This window comes from Coptis chinensis, chromosome 8 (assembly GCF_015680905.1).
Source record: "Coptis chinensis isolate HL-2020 chromosome 8, ASM1568090v1, whole genome shotgun sequence".
NCBI lineage: Eukaryota > Viridiplantae > Streptophyta > Magnoliopsida > Ranunculales > Ranunculaceae > Coptis > Coptis chinensis.
The window spans coordinates 85,284,777-85,298,597 of NC_141463.1; the positions used below are offsets into that span (position 1 = coordinate 85,284,777).

Sequence of the window (13,821 nt, forward strand, 5' to 3'; positions counted from 1 at the left end):
TTCCAAGGTTTTTCTTTTGCCTGCGATCAAAGCTTCTCGGATACTGGGTTGTACATACCCTGTCTCAACAATACTCCAATATTCCTTTGAACGTAGGAGATTCTCCATAAGCATATTCCAATGCTCATAATCCCCATCAAACTTAGGGATGCAGGGTTGTGCAAAGCTACTCGACTTTGCCGCCATCTTCACACTCTCTCACTTTGTGTTTTGAAATCACTCAAAAAAATTGTTGCTTCTTTATCTCATACCCAATGGCTCCGATACCATTTTGTTGAGAATGTAAAAGAAAACAAGAACTTCTATTAGTAAATTACTGCGTTTCTAAATAACAACTCTGGCTTTTAAATAGCCATACAATGCAACAAACCCTATCTACTATAATCGAAAATGCAGCCCACAATAATAGCCTTGTGGTAACAAACTTTGAATGAATCAACTACTAACGTTAATCCTAGATACTAGGACATTATTAACTAAATAAGAGAAAGTCTTAACAACTTGGAACCAGTCAGCAATTACTCCTTCATTATTCTACTAAACTCAGTCGCCATAATATCATTCTTTAAAGTTTTCGTTTCAGCATTTAAGTTCAAGAATACCCCTGCAGCTTTTCACTTTTCCGATTACAAGGGAAGAGTATGAGGAGAAAGAAGCAGTAGGCAATCCAAAATTCCAATGTGGCCATATAACCAGTACAAATAAAAAAGAAAAAACAGAAAAAGAAAATATGACCCGTATCCATGTGTCAGTATCGGACACACACGGACACATATTGTGTGTGATATATCTTAGTTTTTGATATTTCGCCACATTCCATATCCGTGTCGGATATAGACACACATGTCTGTGTCAATGTAACTTAGGATATTTGAAGTGGCCTATGCGGCTTTGGCGCATTGGGGTTGCCTTGTTCATAAAAACTTCGTAAAAGAGAGATTGCTTCAGCTGCCATTATTCCTCCAGTGCATTTGAAACTCTTTCCTTGTGAAATGTCATTGCTATTAAGTTTATCAGAGCTACTTGAATGTAAAGACAAGATCGATCCGCATCCTCCAAATCTATCATTAGCACAACCATAATAGACAGCCCTTATTCCAATAATTGACAAAGCTGACGCACACATTATACACGGTTCACACGTAACATAAAGATCACATCTAGAAAACTTCCCTTCAATTTCTATTGCCGAAAGTCCACTCTCTTGCCAATTTTTTAGTAAACCGTCAATTGCTTCCATCTCCGCATGTCTTGTTGCATTTCGTGTCTCTGTAGTCCGGTTCCTCCCAGAGGCTATCACCTTCTCATCCTCGACAAACACACATCCTATTGGTACTTCTTGATTGTCCAAAGCAAGCTTTGCTTGCTGCATTGCAAACTCCATAAACGCAAGAGTCACTGCAGAGTCCTCTTCCTCACACGAGGCCATCTGCAATGTGCCAATGCAGACATAGAAATATGTCATTTCCATTATCTTTCAAGTAAATTATATATATATATATATATATATATATATAAATGATATAATGGAAACTATTCATAGCCAAAAGCTCCTTATGTAGCATCATTGCTGCATACATTAAAACATGCTAGCAAATAAAACTCGAAGCCCACGAACATGGATGGAAAAAAAGACTCGGTCATGCTAATGCTTAAGATCATCACTAAGATAAAAAAAAATTATAACAAACAAAATGGAAACCAACACTCTCATGGGCATTTTATCAAACAAAAGTTCATGGTTGCAGTTATAGTCTAACCAAAAGAATAATACGAACTAAATTCTAAATACCAAACTTTATTATTCTTAATACCAATATTTCATATTCATAAAAGAGATGGAGTAAATTATTCAAAGAATATTACCTCGAGATTTGAACTTGAATCAAGATTGCTTCTTTCCCTCCAAAGTTTCTTCTTGAAGCCGTGAATAACAGAAGTTTTATGAGGGATGGAGTATGGGCCGACTAACGTGGAGGCCCATTGGGAAATTAAGGTCAGACTTTGAAGAAAGCCCATTTATTATATGGGCTTTTGTTCTTTTCTTTTTGCTGTTCTCGGAAACATCCTTACTGAGATTTTAGACATGGGAAAGCTGAGTGACAGTATAGGCCTATGAATCACTTTTCCTACCCTTACAGGAACTGCATCTAAAAGAAACAATTGAAATTGTAAAAGAAGCAGCGGGAGATGATTTTCTGGATGTGCTAAGGTGGCAACCATGAACGAATATAGTTAGACAAGAGAGCATAGTTGAACAACAGATTGGAAAGATGAGTGCAATGTAGAGCATCAATTGCTTTGAGTAGAGTATGGTATGTAGTACCAAAGTTCCTTGCAAATTCGAACATCCTGATCGATGCAGTTATTAGTAGTACGGAATTACCAAAGTCCCTCACGAAATCGAACATTGCCAATCAAAATAATTCATAAATAGAACCACCAAGATTTTCGTCGCCAGAGCAGACAAACAGTTACTAGAAATTTATATTTACACATAATGTATTCGCATCAACAGGTGATACTAATAGTTTTCATTGCATGATGCTAATGATATCAGGAACAAGTACAAACTTTTTACAGTGCCCAAAACAGGCCAAAACTGCATCACGCCATTCAAAGAGGAAGAAAGCAAAAGATACGAGAAGAACATTCCTTACAAATAAAAGACAATGAAAGACACTCACTGCCTAAGACGTCTCGTGCGTACTTGAGCTTTACTACGAGTGTTCTCTGCCAAGTTCCAACAGTGCATCAATAGCTTGACAAAGTATCACACCTTCACCCTCCTCCTTATGAGTAATTTCCTCATTACCAACAGAAAGTCGATCTTCCGACTGAATCTGGACATTACCACCCAGCTCCTTCCTAAAATTTTCAAGGCGTTGACGAAGAAAATCCACTTGGAAACCAGAAGCCTCGAAAATTCTAAGCTTGAATTCCCAAGTTCAGCCATATCCATACTAAGATTCGGAAAAGACACCCTCTCAATAGCCGCCACAACCTCAAATAGCTCCTTCAAAATAGTAACAAAAAAAAATCCCCAAGAATGCTCAAGTCCCTGGACTCCGAGCGAACAAAATCACCAAACTCATCAACCAAGCGCTTATACAAATCCACATATCGACGCTCCATGCGAACTGATCCCACCAACACAGCATCAGTAGAATTAAGAGTAGGCTGCCTAGTATCCTCTTCTTGGTCCAGCAAGCTCTGAAACGTCTCAATATCTATTTCGAGGTCCTGGGTAGGCTGCATAGTATCCTCTACTTGGTCCAGCCAGTGTGCATTCTTGTAGTGCCGCAGAGAGAACTGAATGGGGCACTTTTCTAACTTATCCCACACCAAACTGTCCTTAAAATTTCCCATCCTCAAATCCACAACATTGTCTTCCTTATCTACGGGTTCTTCTTTAAATAGATCTGCATGCTGAGGCTTCATCAAGCACTGGAAATGCGATGCGAAATAACAATCCCCTATATGTGGTGCTTGCGTAAGCGCCTGTGTTTGTGTAAGCTCCCTCTCCCAACCCAATCTACAGCAGATAGTCCTTGGAACTCTCTATAACACCCCGGTCTTTTATTTGTTTTTCCTATAATAATAATAATATTATTAATAATAATAATAAAAATGAAAATAGATAAAGCAGATATATGATAACTATCAGCTTAGGGATAAAAGTCCCGTAAGTAAGTAGATAAGTTTCCACCCTTGTTTTTTGGTGAGGTTTTAAAAAAACTAGACAAAAGGAGAGTATTCTCACGTAGAATTTTGAGGGAAAAAGGCACAAGAAAAGGGTTTTGAACAAGAAAGATCGTCTTTTCGCGCGACAGTCGACTTCGGTCTTTCGGGGTTTTTCTGCTTTCGGAAACCTGTTCGGTTTATAACAGTGAGTAGATATTTTACGTTTGTTTTATTTCTTGTCTACTGTAGATTTCATGATACGAGGTACTGTTCGCATGATGCTTTGTTTAGTCAGTACGATATACTGTGTAGTGTTAACTGCGTATATACCTTTGAATAAACCTATATATGAAAAAAAAAATGAGGGTAGTAAATTGATTGATGGTTATAACCCAACTGGACGTTTTATGTATTCTGCTTTGGTTGGATGGAGAGTGTGGGTTTGGGAGGTTGTCAAAGCCTTGAAACTGGTTGTTACTGGCGTCAATCCTCAGAACCCCAGGACGTCCTATTATTTGTTGTGTTTGACTGATTGTTTTGCTAGAAATTATGGTTGTACTGTTAGTTGGTATTTGATTGTTGGTGTCGCGAGATGGGGCTGTTGAAGCTCTGGAGGAGCACTAATGGCGTCCAGACAAAACCAAATCATCATGCGTTTTTTTGTTTGAATTAGTGTTTGGTTTGGATTTTGTTGGGAGATTGTTGTTGGGTTGAGGTGGATGTGTTGGTGGTTGATTGGGTGCTGGAGAGGGGATGATTGGAGCTTTACAGAGTGTTAATGGCGTAGGTCGCGACTTTTTACAGTATAATGGAATCATGAATTGTTGGTATAGGTACATGGGGTTTTTCTCCATGAACCAAATCGCTGGGTTCTTGTTAGATATGGATGGCCGGTGGTGGCTGCAGAGGCGGTGGAGGCGCTGGTGGAAGTTTTGTGAGAAAGGAGATGAACAGTACATTTCGATTTGGGCTTGGGCCAAATCGTGGGTGGGCTTATATGTTTTAACTTTTAGATTTTATTTTTAGACTTAAGTTTAGACTATGGGCCTTAGGCTTTGGGCTTTTGGGTTAGAGGAGTTTAGGCCTAGTTGACCAATGTTGACTGTTGACTAGAGTTGAATGTTGAATGTTGACCAGAGTTGACTTTGAATGTTGACCAGGGTTGACTTTGACCAGTTGACCCAAATTTGACTTTTACCTAAAATTATGATTCGGTCTATTAGGATAGGTCTAGGACTATTAGCATGCTTGACTTTAGGCTAAGACCTTTCTAAATATACTTATGTACGTGTATTTACTACTCTGTGATTTTTTCAGTCTTTTATAATATACAACGTTATGACACTTATACATCCATGAAATTAATAACGCGTAAACAAAAAATACATGAATCAAGATACTCATTCGTTCTCTAAAATAATATATGTAACAAAGTTCAATAATCCGTAAACAAAATATACCGCACCCTTTTAGAACTCTCCACGCTTCAAGTTTTGGAATTTGAGTTTTATGACTGATGATGTCATATGTTAGGTGGGCATTTATTGAATGTGCCATAAATGGCCCGTTAGCGTTATATATGGGTATTCATTGAATGTGCCATGAATGACCCGGGTATTCATTGAATGTGCCATGAATGACCCGATTGGTTAGACTGCCCAAGAGAGGAACTAAGGTATTCGCCTTGCGGGTTAGTTGTATTCCTTGAGTGTACGAGAATGTAAGGTTGGGTATTTCTTGAATGTGGCAGGAATGACCCAGGGCATTTATTGAATGTGCCATGAATGACCCGTTAGTGATATGATAGGTATTCCTTGAATGTGGCGGGAATGACCTAAGGTATTCAAATGAATGTGCCATGAATGACACGAGTTTTGTGCCCAAAGAGGTCGCGGAAATATGTGTATGAAAGCCCAGAGGTGGCTATGATATTGTGGTATTCGGTGGGAGGGAGGCACACAGGAATATGTGATTTGGCAAATGTGTGGAGTGCAAATCGTGGAGTAGGTACTAAAGGGTGGGTGAAAAAGAAAAGAAATTGATTAATTGATAAAAGAAATTGTTTTGATTATGCGAGTGTGTTTGGGCTTACATTTGAATACCTATAGGATATCTACATATGTTATATAAAATTTCTAACTTTCTTTTGCAGGAGGGTAGGACTTAATAATATTTTGTGCAGGGACGCGGTCCTACCCTTATACAGCAGTGGCTATCGGTAAGTTTTAATCCAATTATTTAGATATTAACACGAGTTATTAGAATGAGTTAATATAATAGAAGTTTTGCTTGGGAAGAAACTATGCCAGTTGAGATGACGGAACTACCTGTCTTCCAAGCTGAGAATGATTAGGTTATGATAGATTTAAAGTGTTAGATGGATAAGTAAAGATTGGAAATATTTATTTGTGGTTAATTAGTCTACTCATACCAGCAAATTCCATTTTTCCGACCCATGTTTGCTTTGTTTTGGCAACGTGGGTGTGTTCTTGGGAACATAGGTGGAAGGCAGTGGAACCACGGCGTGTGATTGGGATTCTTGCCTGGAGCAGTCCGTTAGTTTTCTTTTAGGTCTGATTCTTATTGGAAGGATGTAATAACGTAGTTTACTTTTTGCATGGCATGAGAACATGGTAGTGAGGAATTTTATTCTGAGAGTTTGTTTGAGGTTTATTTGGACGGAAGATAGTTTAATAAAGTGATGGTGGAAAAATTATGGGGATTTTGCAGTTTACGTTGATTCGTTTATGACATGGCTGTTAGGGTTTTGTATGTGTATTATCCCCCGTCATAGTCTGGGTTTTTAAACAAGTGAACATAGTGATGTTTGAGATATTTATATTTCAAATATTCACTTTGTTATTGTTTAGAAATTTGGGCTGTGACACTCTCGGCCCCAAAACAATATTCCCCAGAAAGGTAAACGCAATTCAAGAAAAACCAACTATGAAATGCGTAGAATTCCCTCCCCAATCCCAAATATCCAGCAATGAAGTGACCGGAATTTTAACGCTTGAGCAAGCTTGTCACGACTAATATTAATTATACAACGATTGACAACACTACAGTTCAAACTAGGAACATAATTTGTAATAAGTGACGCAAGAAGATCATTCCTCATTTCTTGATCAAATTCCATGTTCACAAAATCCCATAAACCAAAATGCTTTATGATTCTATCATGGATAACAAAATCATTTGGAACAACATAAGGTATAGGACTAAGGTTTTCATGTCTTAGTCTTAGTCAATTTTTAACAAAATATGATTAATCAAGGTTACGATTAATCAAGGTTACGTAACTTAATCAAGGTTTTCATGGTGGATAACAAAATACTTTTGTCTTAGTCAATTTTTATCTTGTCTTAGTTGCATGTTTACGTAACTTAAGGTTTTCATTTTTTTTGTGCATTAAAAGAAACCAAGTAGTTAGTATTAATATAATCATAGCTAAACTTACTCACTAGTTTCCTAAAAGAGCAAAACCAAGTTGTAAGTGGTCCTAGAATTTAGGTTGGTTCGAATCCCTACTAAAAAACTATATGAACACGAAGATCGTGAGTAAGGAAAATACTTTGTTTTCGCACTTTGGCCAAAGAAGAGATGCAAATCTCTTAGATACGCAAAAGGTGAATATCAACCAACTAAAATGACGTTGCAATTTGCTAACCATTCTACTAAGTATCCTAAAGGTGTCATTGAAAACTTGCTTGTTAAAGTTCAAGATTTTTACTACCCAGCTGATTTTGTTATCCTCAACACAGAAGTCGCGAACGACTCTGTTCCTACCATTTTAGGACGTCCCTTCTTGGCAACTGCCAACGCACTCATAAACTGCCGCGATGGTTCGATGTCCATGTCATTTGGATACCTTTCTGTTGAGGTGAATGCTTTCAAAAGGATGCAACAGTTACCCGATACGACTATCGATGGAAAAGTTAGCATGATCGATAGCTTAGCTCAAGATTATTTCAACAACACGTTTCCAGAGAATCAGATGTATAAATTCCTTTCCTTCGAAAGTTTCGACTTCGACGATGACTTCTACGTAGAGGAAGTCAGCGCCCTTTTCGAGTCTACTCCTATCTTAGATCCTTTTGTTGCTCAATTTTCCGAGTTTGAAGACCTCTTACCTAAATAGGTCTTTACTACTCAAGACGAAAACCCTCCGGAAGCCATTATACCCATTCCTCCAACCCCTGTGCTTAAACCTCTTCTTGCTGAGTTGAAATATATCCAGCTTGATCCGGATGGTAGTCATCCGGTGATCATATCTTCTCAGTTGTCTGCTGATGAAGAGGCACGTTTAATTAGAGTGATTAGGGAACATCGTTCTGCGATCGGTTGGTCCCTAGATGACATTAAGGGGATTGATCTTAGTGTATGCACACATCGTATACATTTGGAGGATAATGCGAAGACTTCATGCGAACCTCAGCATCGCCTGAACCTTGCCATGAAAGGGGTAGTCAGGGAAGAAGTCTTACGGTTGCTCGATGCGGGGATCATATATCCCATCTTTGATAGCGAATGGGTAAGCTCCATTCACATAGTTCCTAAGAAATTGGGGGTTTCCATGGTGTGTAATACTGCTAGTGAATATGTTTCCACACGAGTTCCTATGAAATGGAGGATCTGTATTGACTACCGACGTTTAAACGACATGACACGAAATGATCACTTTCCTTTACCTTTTATAGATCAGATGCTCGAACGTCTAGCTGGTCATGCTTATTAATATCTTTTAGATGACTACTCTGGCTATTTTCAGATCAATATTGATCCTGATGACCAAGACAAGACTACCTTCACATGTCCTTTTGGAACATACGCCTATAAACGAATGCCTTTCGGCCTTTATAATGCTCCTAGTACCTTCCAGCGGTGATTGCTTCATATATTTAGTGACATGGTAGAGCATTTCATGAAAGTTTTTATAGATGATTTTCCTATTTATGGAGACTCTTTCAATGATTGCCTGTCTAACCTTTCCAAGGTGTTGACACGATGTGAGGAAAAGAATCTGGTTTTAAATTGGGAAAAATGTCATTTTATGGTTAAAAGGGAATAGTGCTAGGTCATATTGTATCTAGTGACGGCATTGAAGTAGATAAGGCCAAATTAGATAAAATAGCGTCTCTACCTATACCACAGACTATCCGTGACATTAGAGCCTTTTTAGGCCATGCGGGTTTCTATAGGCGTTTTATCAAAGATTTTTCAAAATTAGCTAGGCCTTTAACTATTCTACTTTTAAAAGATGTCATATTTGATTTTAATTATGACTGCAAATAGGCTTTTGAAACATTAAAAGCCGCTTTAACATCTGCACCGATTATACAGCCTCCCGATTGGTCTAAACCTTTCGAACTTATGTGTGATGCTAACGATTATGCTGTTGGCGCTCTGTTAGGCTAGAAACTAGTTGATAAGTCCATTGTTATTTATTATGCTAGTAAGACTTTAAATGATGCTCAAAGAAATTATACTACTACGGAAAAGGAATTTTTAGCTGTGGTTTATGCTTTAGATAAGTTCCGTCCTTATTTGGTTGGTTCAAAGACCTTAGTATACACTGACCATGCAGCTCTTAGGTACCTTCTCGCCAAGAAGGATGCTAAACATAGATTGATCCTGTAGGGTAAATTTTGAGTATCCCCTGATCTTCCTCTGTGCCTTGTGATCTTGGATCCTTTGCTGAATAGAGAAGGGATGAGATGATGGTGAGTTTAGGGTTGAATCGTTTGACGGCTGCCTACGTATCTCCTTTGTTCTATTGGAGAATCAAACCCTATTTTGCAAAGTTCCTAAGAGCAAATCCCTATGGTTTATATAGGAAGGGCAACGAGAGTCCTAGGGTTAGGGTTGTCCTCACCGCTTGTGAGTTCCCTTCCATCTTTGGACTCTGCCTTCCTATTAGGATTCCTCTTCTTATAGAAGTCTGAATCTAGACCATATCTTATAAGAGGTAAGTTTCCTTGTTGATCATAATGTCCCATCGTGTATGGGAATATTATATCTAAAAGGTGACTTCTAAGATATGCCATCACGATTCCTTCCTTATCATCAAAGATCGCCATCTTCAGTTTCCTTCTGTTCAGGAACTGTCTATATCAGCTCCTAACGACTGGGGTAACTGTTATGTTTGAAGGCAGTCAGTCATGTGCGTAGCACATGTCCACTAAACACTCGCTCTAAGCACGAGATCACTTATTCACAGAACTAATCCAATGGTCCTCATCTCATTCCGGACATCTATAATCGTAGGTTATTTCCCATACACGTGTCATCTGTTTAGTGATGGGAGATCCCTCCTACAGATCTGATAGATCCTTCTCCTATAAGAGTTTCCCTTAGAAATTAAAGATAAACGAGGGGTCAAAAATGTAGTTGCTGATCACTTATCTAGACTAACAAATGACAGTGATAGTGATTCTGAGTCCATACCTGATTCTTTTCCTGATGAACATCTTTATTCTATTTTTTATGCACCTTGGTATGCCGACATTGTGAATTTTTTAGCTTATGATATTATTCCTGATGTTTGGTCAAAAAATGAACATAAGAAATTTTTGGATAGAGTTAAGCTATACTACTGGGATGAGCCCTACCTTTTTTAAGTATTGTGTGGATCAGATTGTTCATCGTTGTATTCCCTAGTGGGAATATAATGAGGTTCTATCCTTCTGCCATGATAAAGAGTGTGGTGGCCATTTTAGTGGTATGAAAACGGCAGCTAAAGTTCTGCAATGTGGTTTTTATTGGTCTACCCTATTTAAAGATGCCCAAGTTCATTGCAAGACGTGTGTTCATTGCCAACAACTTGGGTGTATCACTAAAGGTAATATGATGCCTTTAAATCCCATTATGGTAGTAGAATTTTTTTATGTATGGGGCATTGATTTTATGGGCCCTTTTCCTGTTTCCCACGGTTTTATTTATATTCTTGTTGCCATGGACTACGTTTCCAAATGGATAGAGGCCATGGCTTGCCGCAGCAATGACCATAAGACAGTTGTGTTTTTTTGTTAAGGAATACATTTTCTATTGTTTTGGCATCACTAAAGCCATCATCAGTGATGGCGGAACATATTTTTGCAATAGAGTTGTTGCTTCTTTAGTTAAGAAGTACGGAGTTATCCATAAGGTGGCAACTCCTTATCATCCACAAACTAGTGGCCAAGTATAAGTCTCTAATAGGGAAATAAAAAAAATATTAGAAATGACAGTCAATCCTGATCGGAAAGATTGGTCTAAGCGTCTAACAGATGCCTTATGGGCGTATTGGACAGCTTTTAAAACTCCTATAGGAATGTCTCCCTTTAGACTTGTGTTTGGAAAACCTTGTCACTTGCCTGTTGAATTGGAGCACCGTGCTATGTGGGCTATAAAAAGCCTAAACTTCAATATTGATGAGGCGGGTGTCAAGCGCAAATTGCAATTAAATGAGCTTGAAGAAATCCGTAGCGATTCTTATGATCTCGCGAAGGATTACAAAGTTAACATGGAACGTGTTCATAATAAACATATTTTGCGTAAAGAGTTTGTAGTTGGTCAAAAGGTTTTGCTTTACAACTCACGTTTGCATATTTTCCTAGGGAAATTAAAAACCGTTGGTCTGGTCCTTTTCTGGTTATTGAAGTCACCCCTTACGGGGCAATTACCTTGGTAAATCCCAAGGATAATAATACCTTTCAAGTCAATGGCCAATGGTTAAAACATTTTCACGAGTTAATGTCCCCAGATATGGAGAATGTCCTTTTACAGGACCCTGTCTATGAGGACTGACCTTTGATGTTTGGTGTACTTCCTTTTATTTCCATATATTGGTAAGTGCACCATTAAAGTAATCCGGGCCCTCCCTTTGGAGTGTGTGGTTGTAATTACCGGATCCTAAGTTCACGTTTAACGTAATTCACGCTTTCCACTCTTGCATATTTTCTCATTTTTGAGTCATGTTTCTCTATAGAGTGATTTACGTCCTTATTGCTTTATTGTTTTCTTTTATATTAAACCTTATGCATAAAAAGTAAAAAAAATATTAAAACCGTATAAACAGTAATCTAGTAAGTCTCGGGAATCTGACTTTAAAAGACCCACGTTTTTAAACAAATTTTCTAAACCCTGTTTTCAAAAAATTATTTGGGGTGGGGTGTTTGGTCTTTCCATTCTTGATCGCTCAGCTTCATAGTCTTGTTGTTTATGCTGTTTAGTCGTACTTTGATTCAGGTTAACACTATCTATGAATTTAGACTTCTTTTGATCACATAACTTATGCCATGCACGCGTTCTGAGGTATTTTCCATCTTCTTATATGTCAACCACGGTTAGATTTGAGTTTTTTTTTATAGATCATTGGATTGCACTTTCTTTGCTGATCATTTTCATAGATCATTCGCCAAAATTGGACAGTTAACGAATCGGGAATTTTAGTTTTAAGTTATATGAGGCATAGGACAAGATGGGTATTACAGATTTGTTTTGGGCTTGGGCCCGAAATTTTTAAACCCCGCACGTGACTTCCTTTTAAAAACCCCATGCGGTTTTTCTTCTTTTCTTCTTCGCCTCCATACTCAAGAACATCGCCTGAACCCAGAAAACCTTGAGAGCGTTCGCGCCCTAACCTCCACACAACCCCCAGTTCCAATTTCAACCGAGTTAATTTTTACTCTTCCACACCTTAATTTTCACCACAAATTTCAAATCCAGATCTCAATGGCTCTTAGAAACCCTAAAATTCTTCCTAAGCAAGTTTTTACTGCTCAACAGTTTGAACCCTTCTACTATACAGAAATGCGCATTAGGAAGTGGGTAGGGTTGTGGTATGCTACGGATGATTTTTATTACCCGGACTTGGTGTTCTCTTTTTACAAGAAGAGGGTGGTTAATGGTCGTAGGATTTTTGTGGAGGTGAATGGTAGTAAGAAGGAATTGACTACAACAGTGTTAGCTGAGGTTACTGGCATTGAGTAAAGAGATATCGTGATCACCACACAGGAATCTCAGCTTGGTGGAATCGGTACGTTTATGACGGAGACAGTGTTGAAAGGACGTTAAAATCCTGGCTCGCATTGTGTTCGCCAGACGTCTCTGCAAAGAAACCAACTGGCTGTGGCTCAGTAGATTGGTAAGAATGTGATTGCCACCACGAAAGCCAATGACATCAATGCAAGTTGTTTGCACATTCTCTAGATCCTTCAGAACAGGTTGTATGAGTTTTGCATTTTTGAGTTTATGATACATGAGATTATAGCAGTTAGGCAAACTACAACAGCTTTCCCTGCATTGATTACAAAGATTATGTTGTTTTAGAAATGTGTTCCGGAGTCGAGTAAGGTTAAGTTAAAGGTGTATGAGAATGCACGTATTTATAGGGAGTGTATTCAGAAGGAGTGGAATTTGGCTGAGGTTTTGGCTGCTGAGATGGAATCGGATGAGGAAGAGGACGAGGACGATGATACAGCCTGTTTTGATATAGGAGCTTTGGAAAGGGCTACTATGAATGTAGCCCGTGTCTCCTAACTTCATCGTGGTCTGCGTACTCTCCATAACTAGTATGAGACGATTCGTACAAGCCAACGTTCTCTTAATGACCTCTGTGAGGCTATTCAGACTAAGCAAAGTCATCTTTAACGTAACCAAGAGAAGCTTCAGAACAATATTCAGTTGCTAGGTGATAGTCACCAGGATCTCTTGTCTAACATGGAGATTCTCGCTTAGACTCATCAAGAGCGTTGGGAAGCCATGGATGCCTTCATGGACCAGCAGAGCACGTTTCAAGAAGAAGTCCTACGACGCCTACCACCTCATGATGGTTCTTCTTCTGTTGACTCAGGAAGGCGTGAGCGTCGTCGACGCAGGACGGATGGCTCTGGCCCTTCCTCATCTCGTGGCTAGTTCGTTAGTTGTATTATGGTTAGGAATATTTTCCTGTTTTAGTAGAATTTTTATTCCGAGTTGTTTAGTTAAGTAGTTAATATTGGATTAGTAGAAACTTTCAAACATGAAGAAAGAAATAATATGGGATAATTTGAGATACCCCCCTATTTTCAAATTCATTTGATATACCCCCCTACTGATGACACATTTATCCGATATAGTGACGTGGCAGATGATACATGTCTTGTATCATCGTGA

The 13,821-nt window shown here is 38.6% G+C and overlaps 1 protein-coding gene across 1 annotated transcript; it reads right to left on the reverse strand.

Annotated features, from left to right (window-relative positions):
• Positions 1 to 558: 558 nt before the first annotated feature.
• LOC147483769 (tRNA-specific adenosine deaminase TAD2-like) lies at positions 559 to 2,026 on the reverse strand. The gene is made up of 2 exons (XM_086577724.1): positions 1,867 to 2,026; positions 559 to 1,429 (listed from the first exon to the last, which is right to left on the reverse strand). The coding sequence occupies exons 1-2, from the start codon at positions 2,017 to 2,019 to the stop codon at positions 863 to 865; spliced, it is 720 nt and encodes a 239-aa protein (XP_086433850.1). The 5' UTR covers positions 2,020 to 2,026; the 3' UTR covers positions 559 to 862.
• Between the last annotated feature and the right edge of the window lie 11,795 nt (positions 2,027 to 13,821).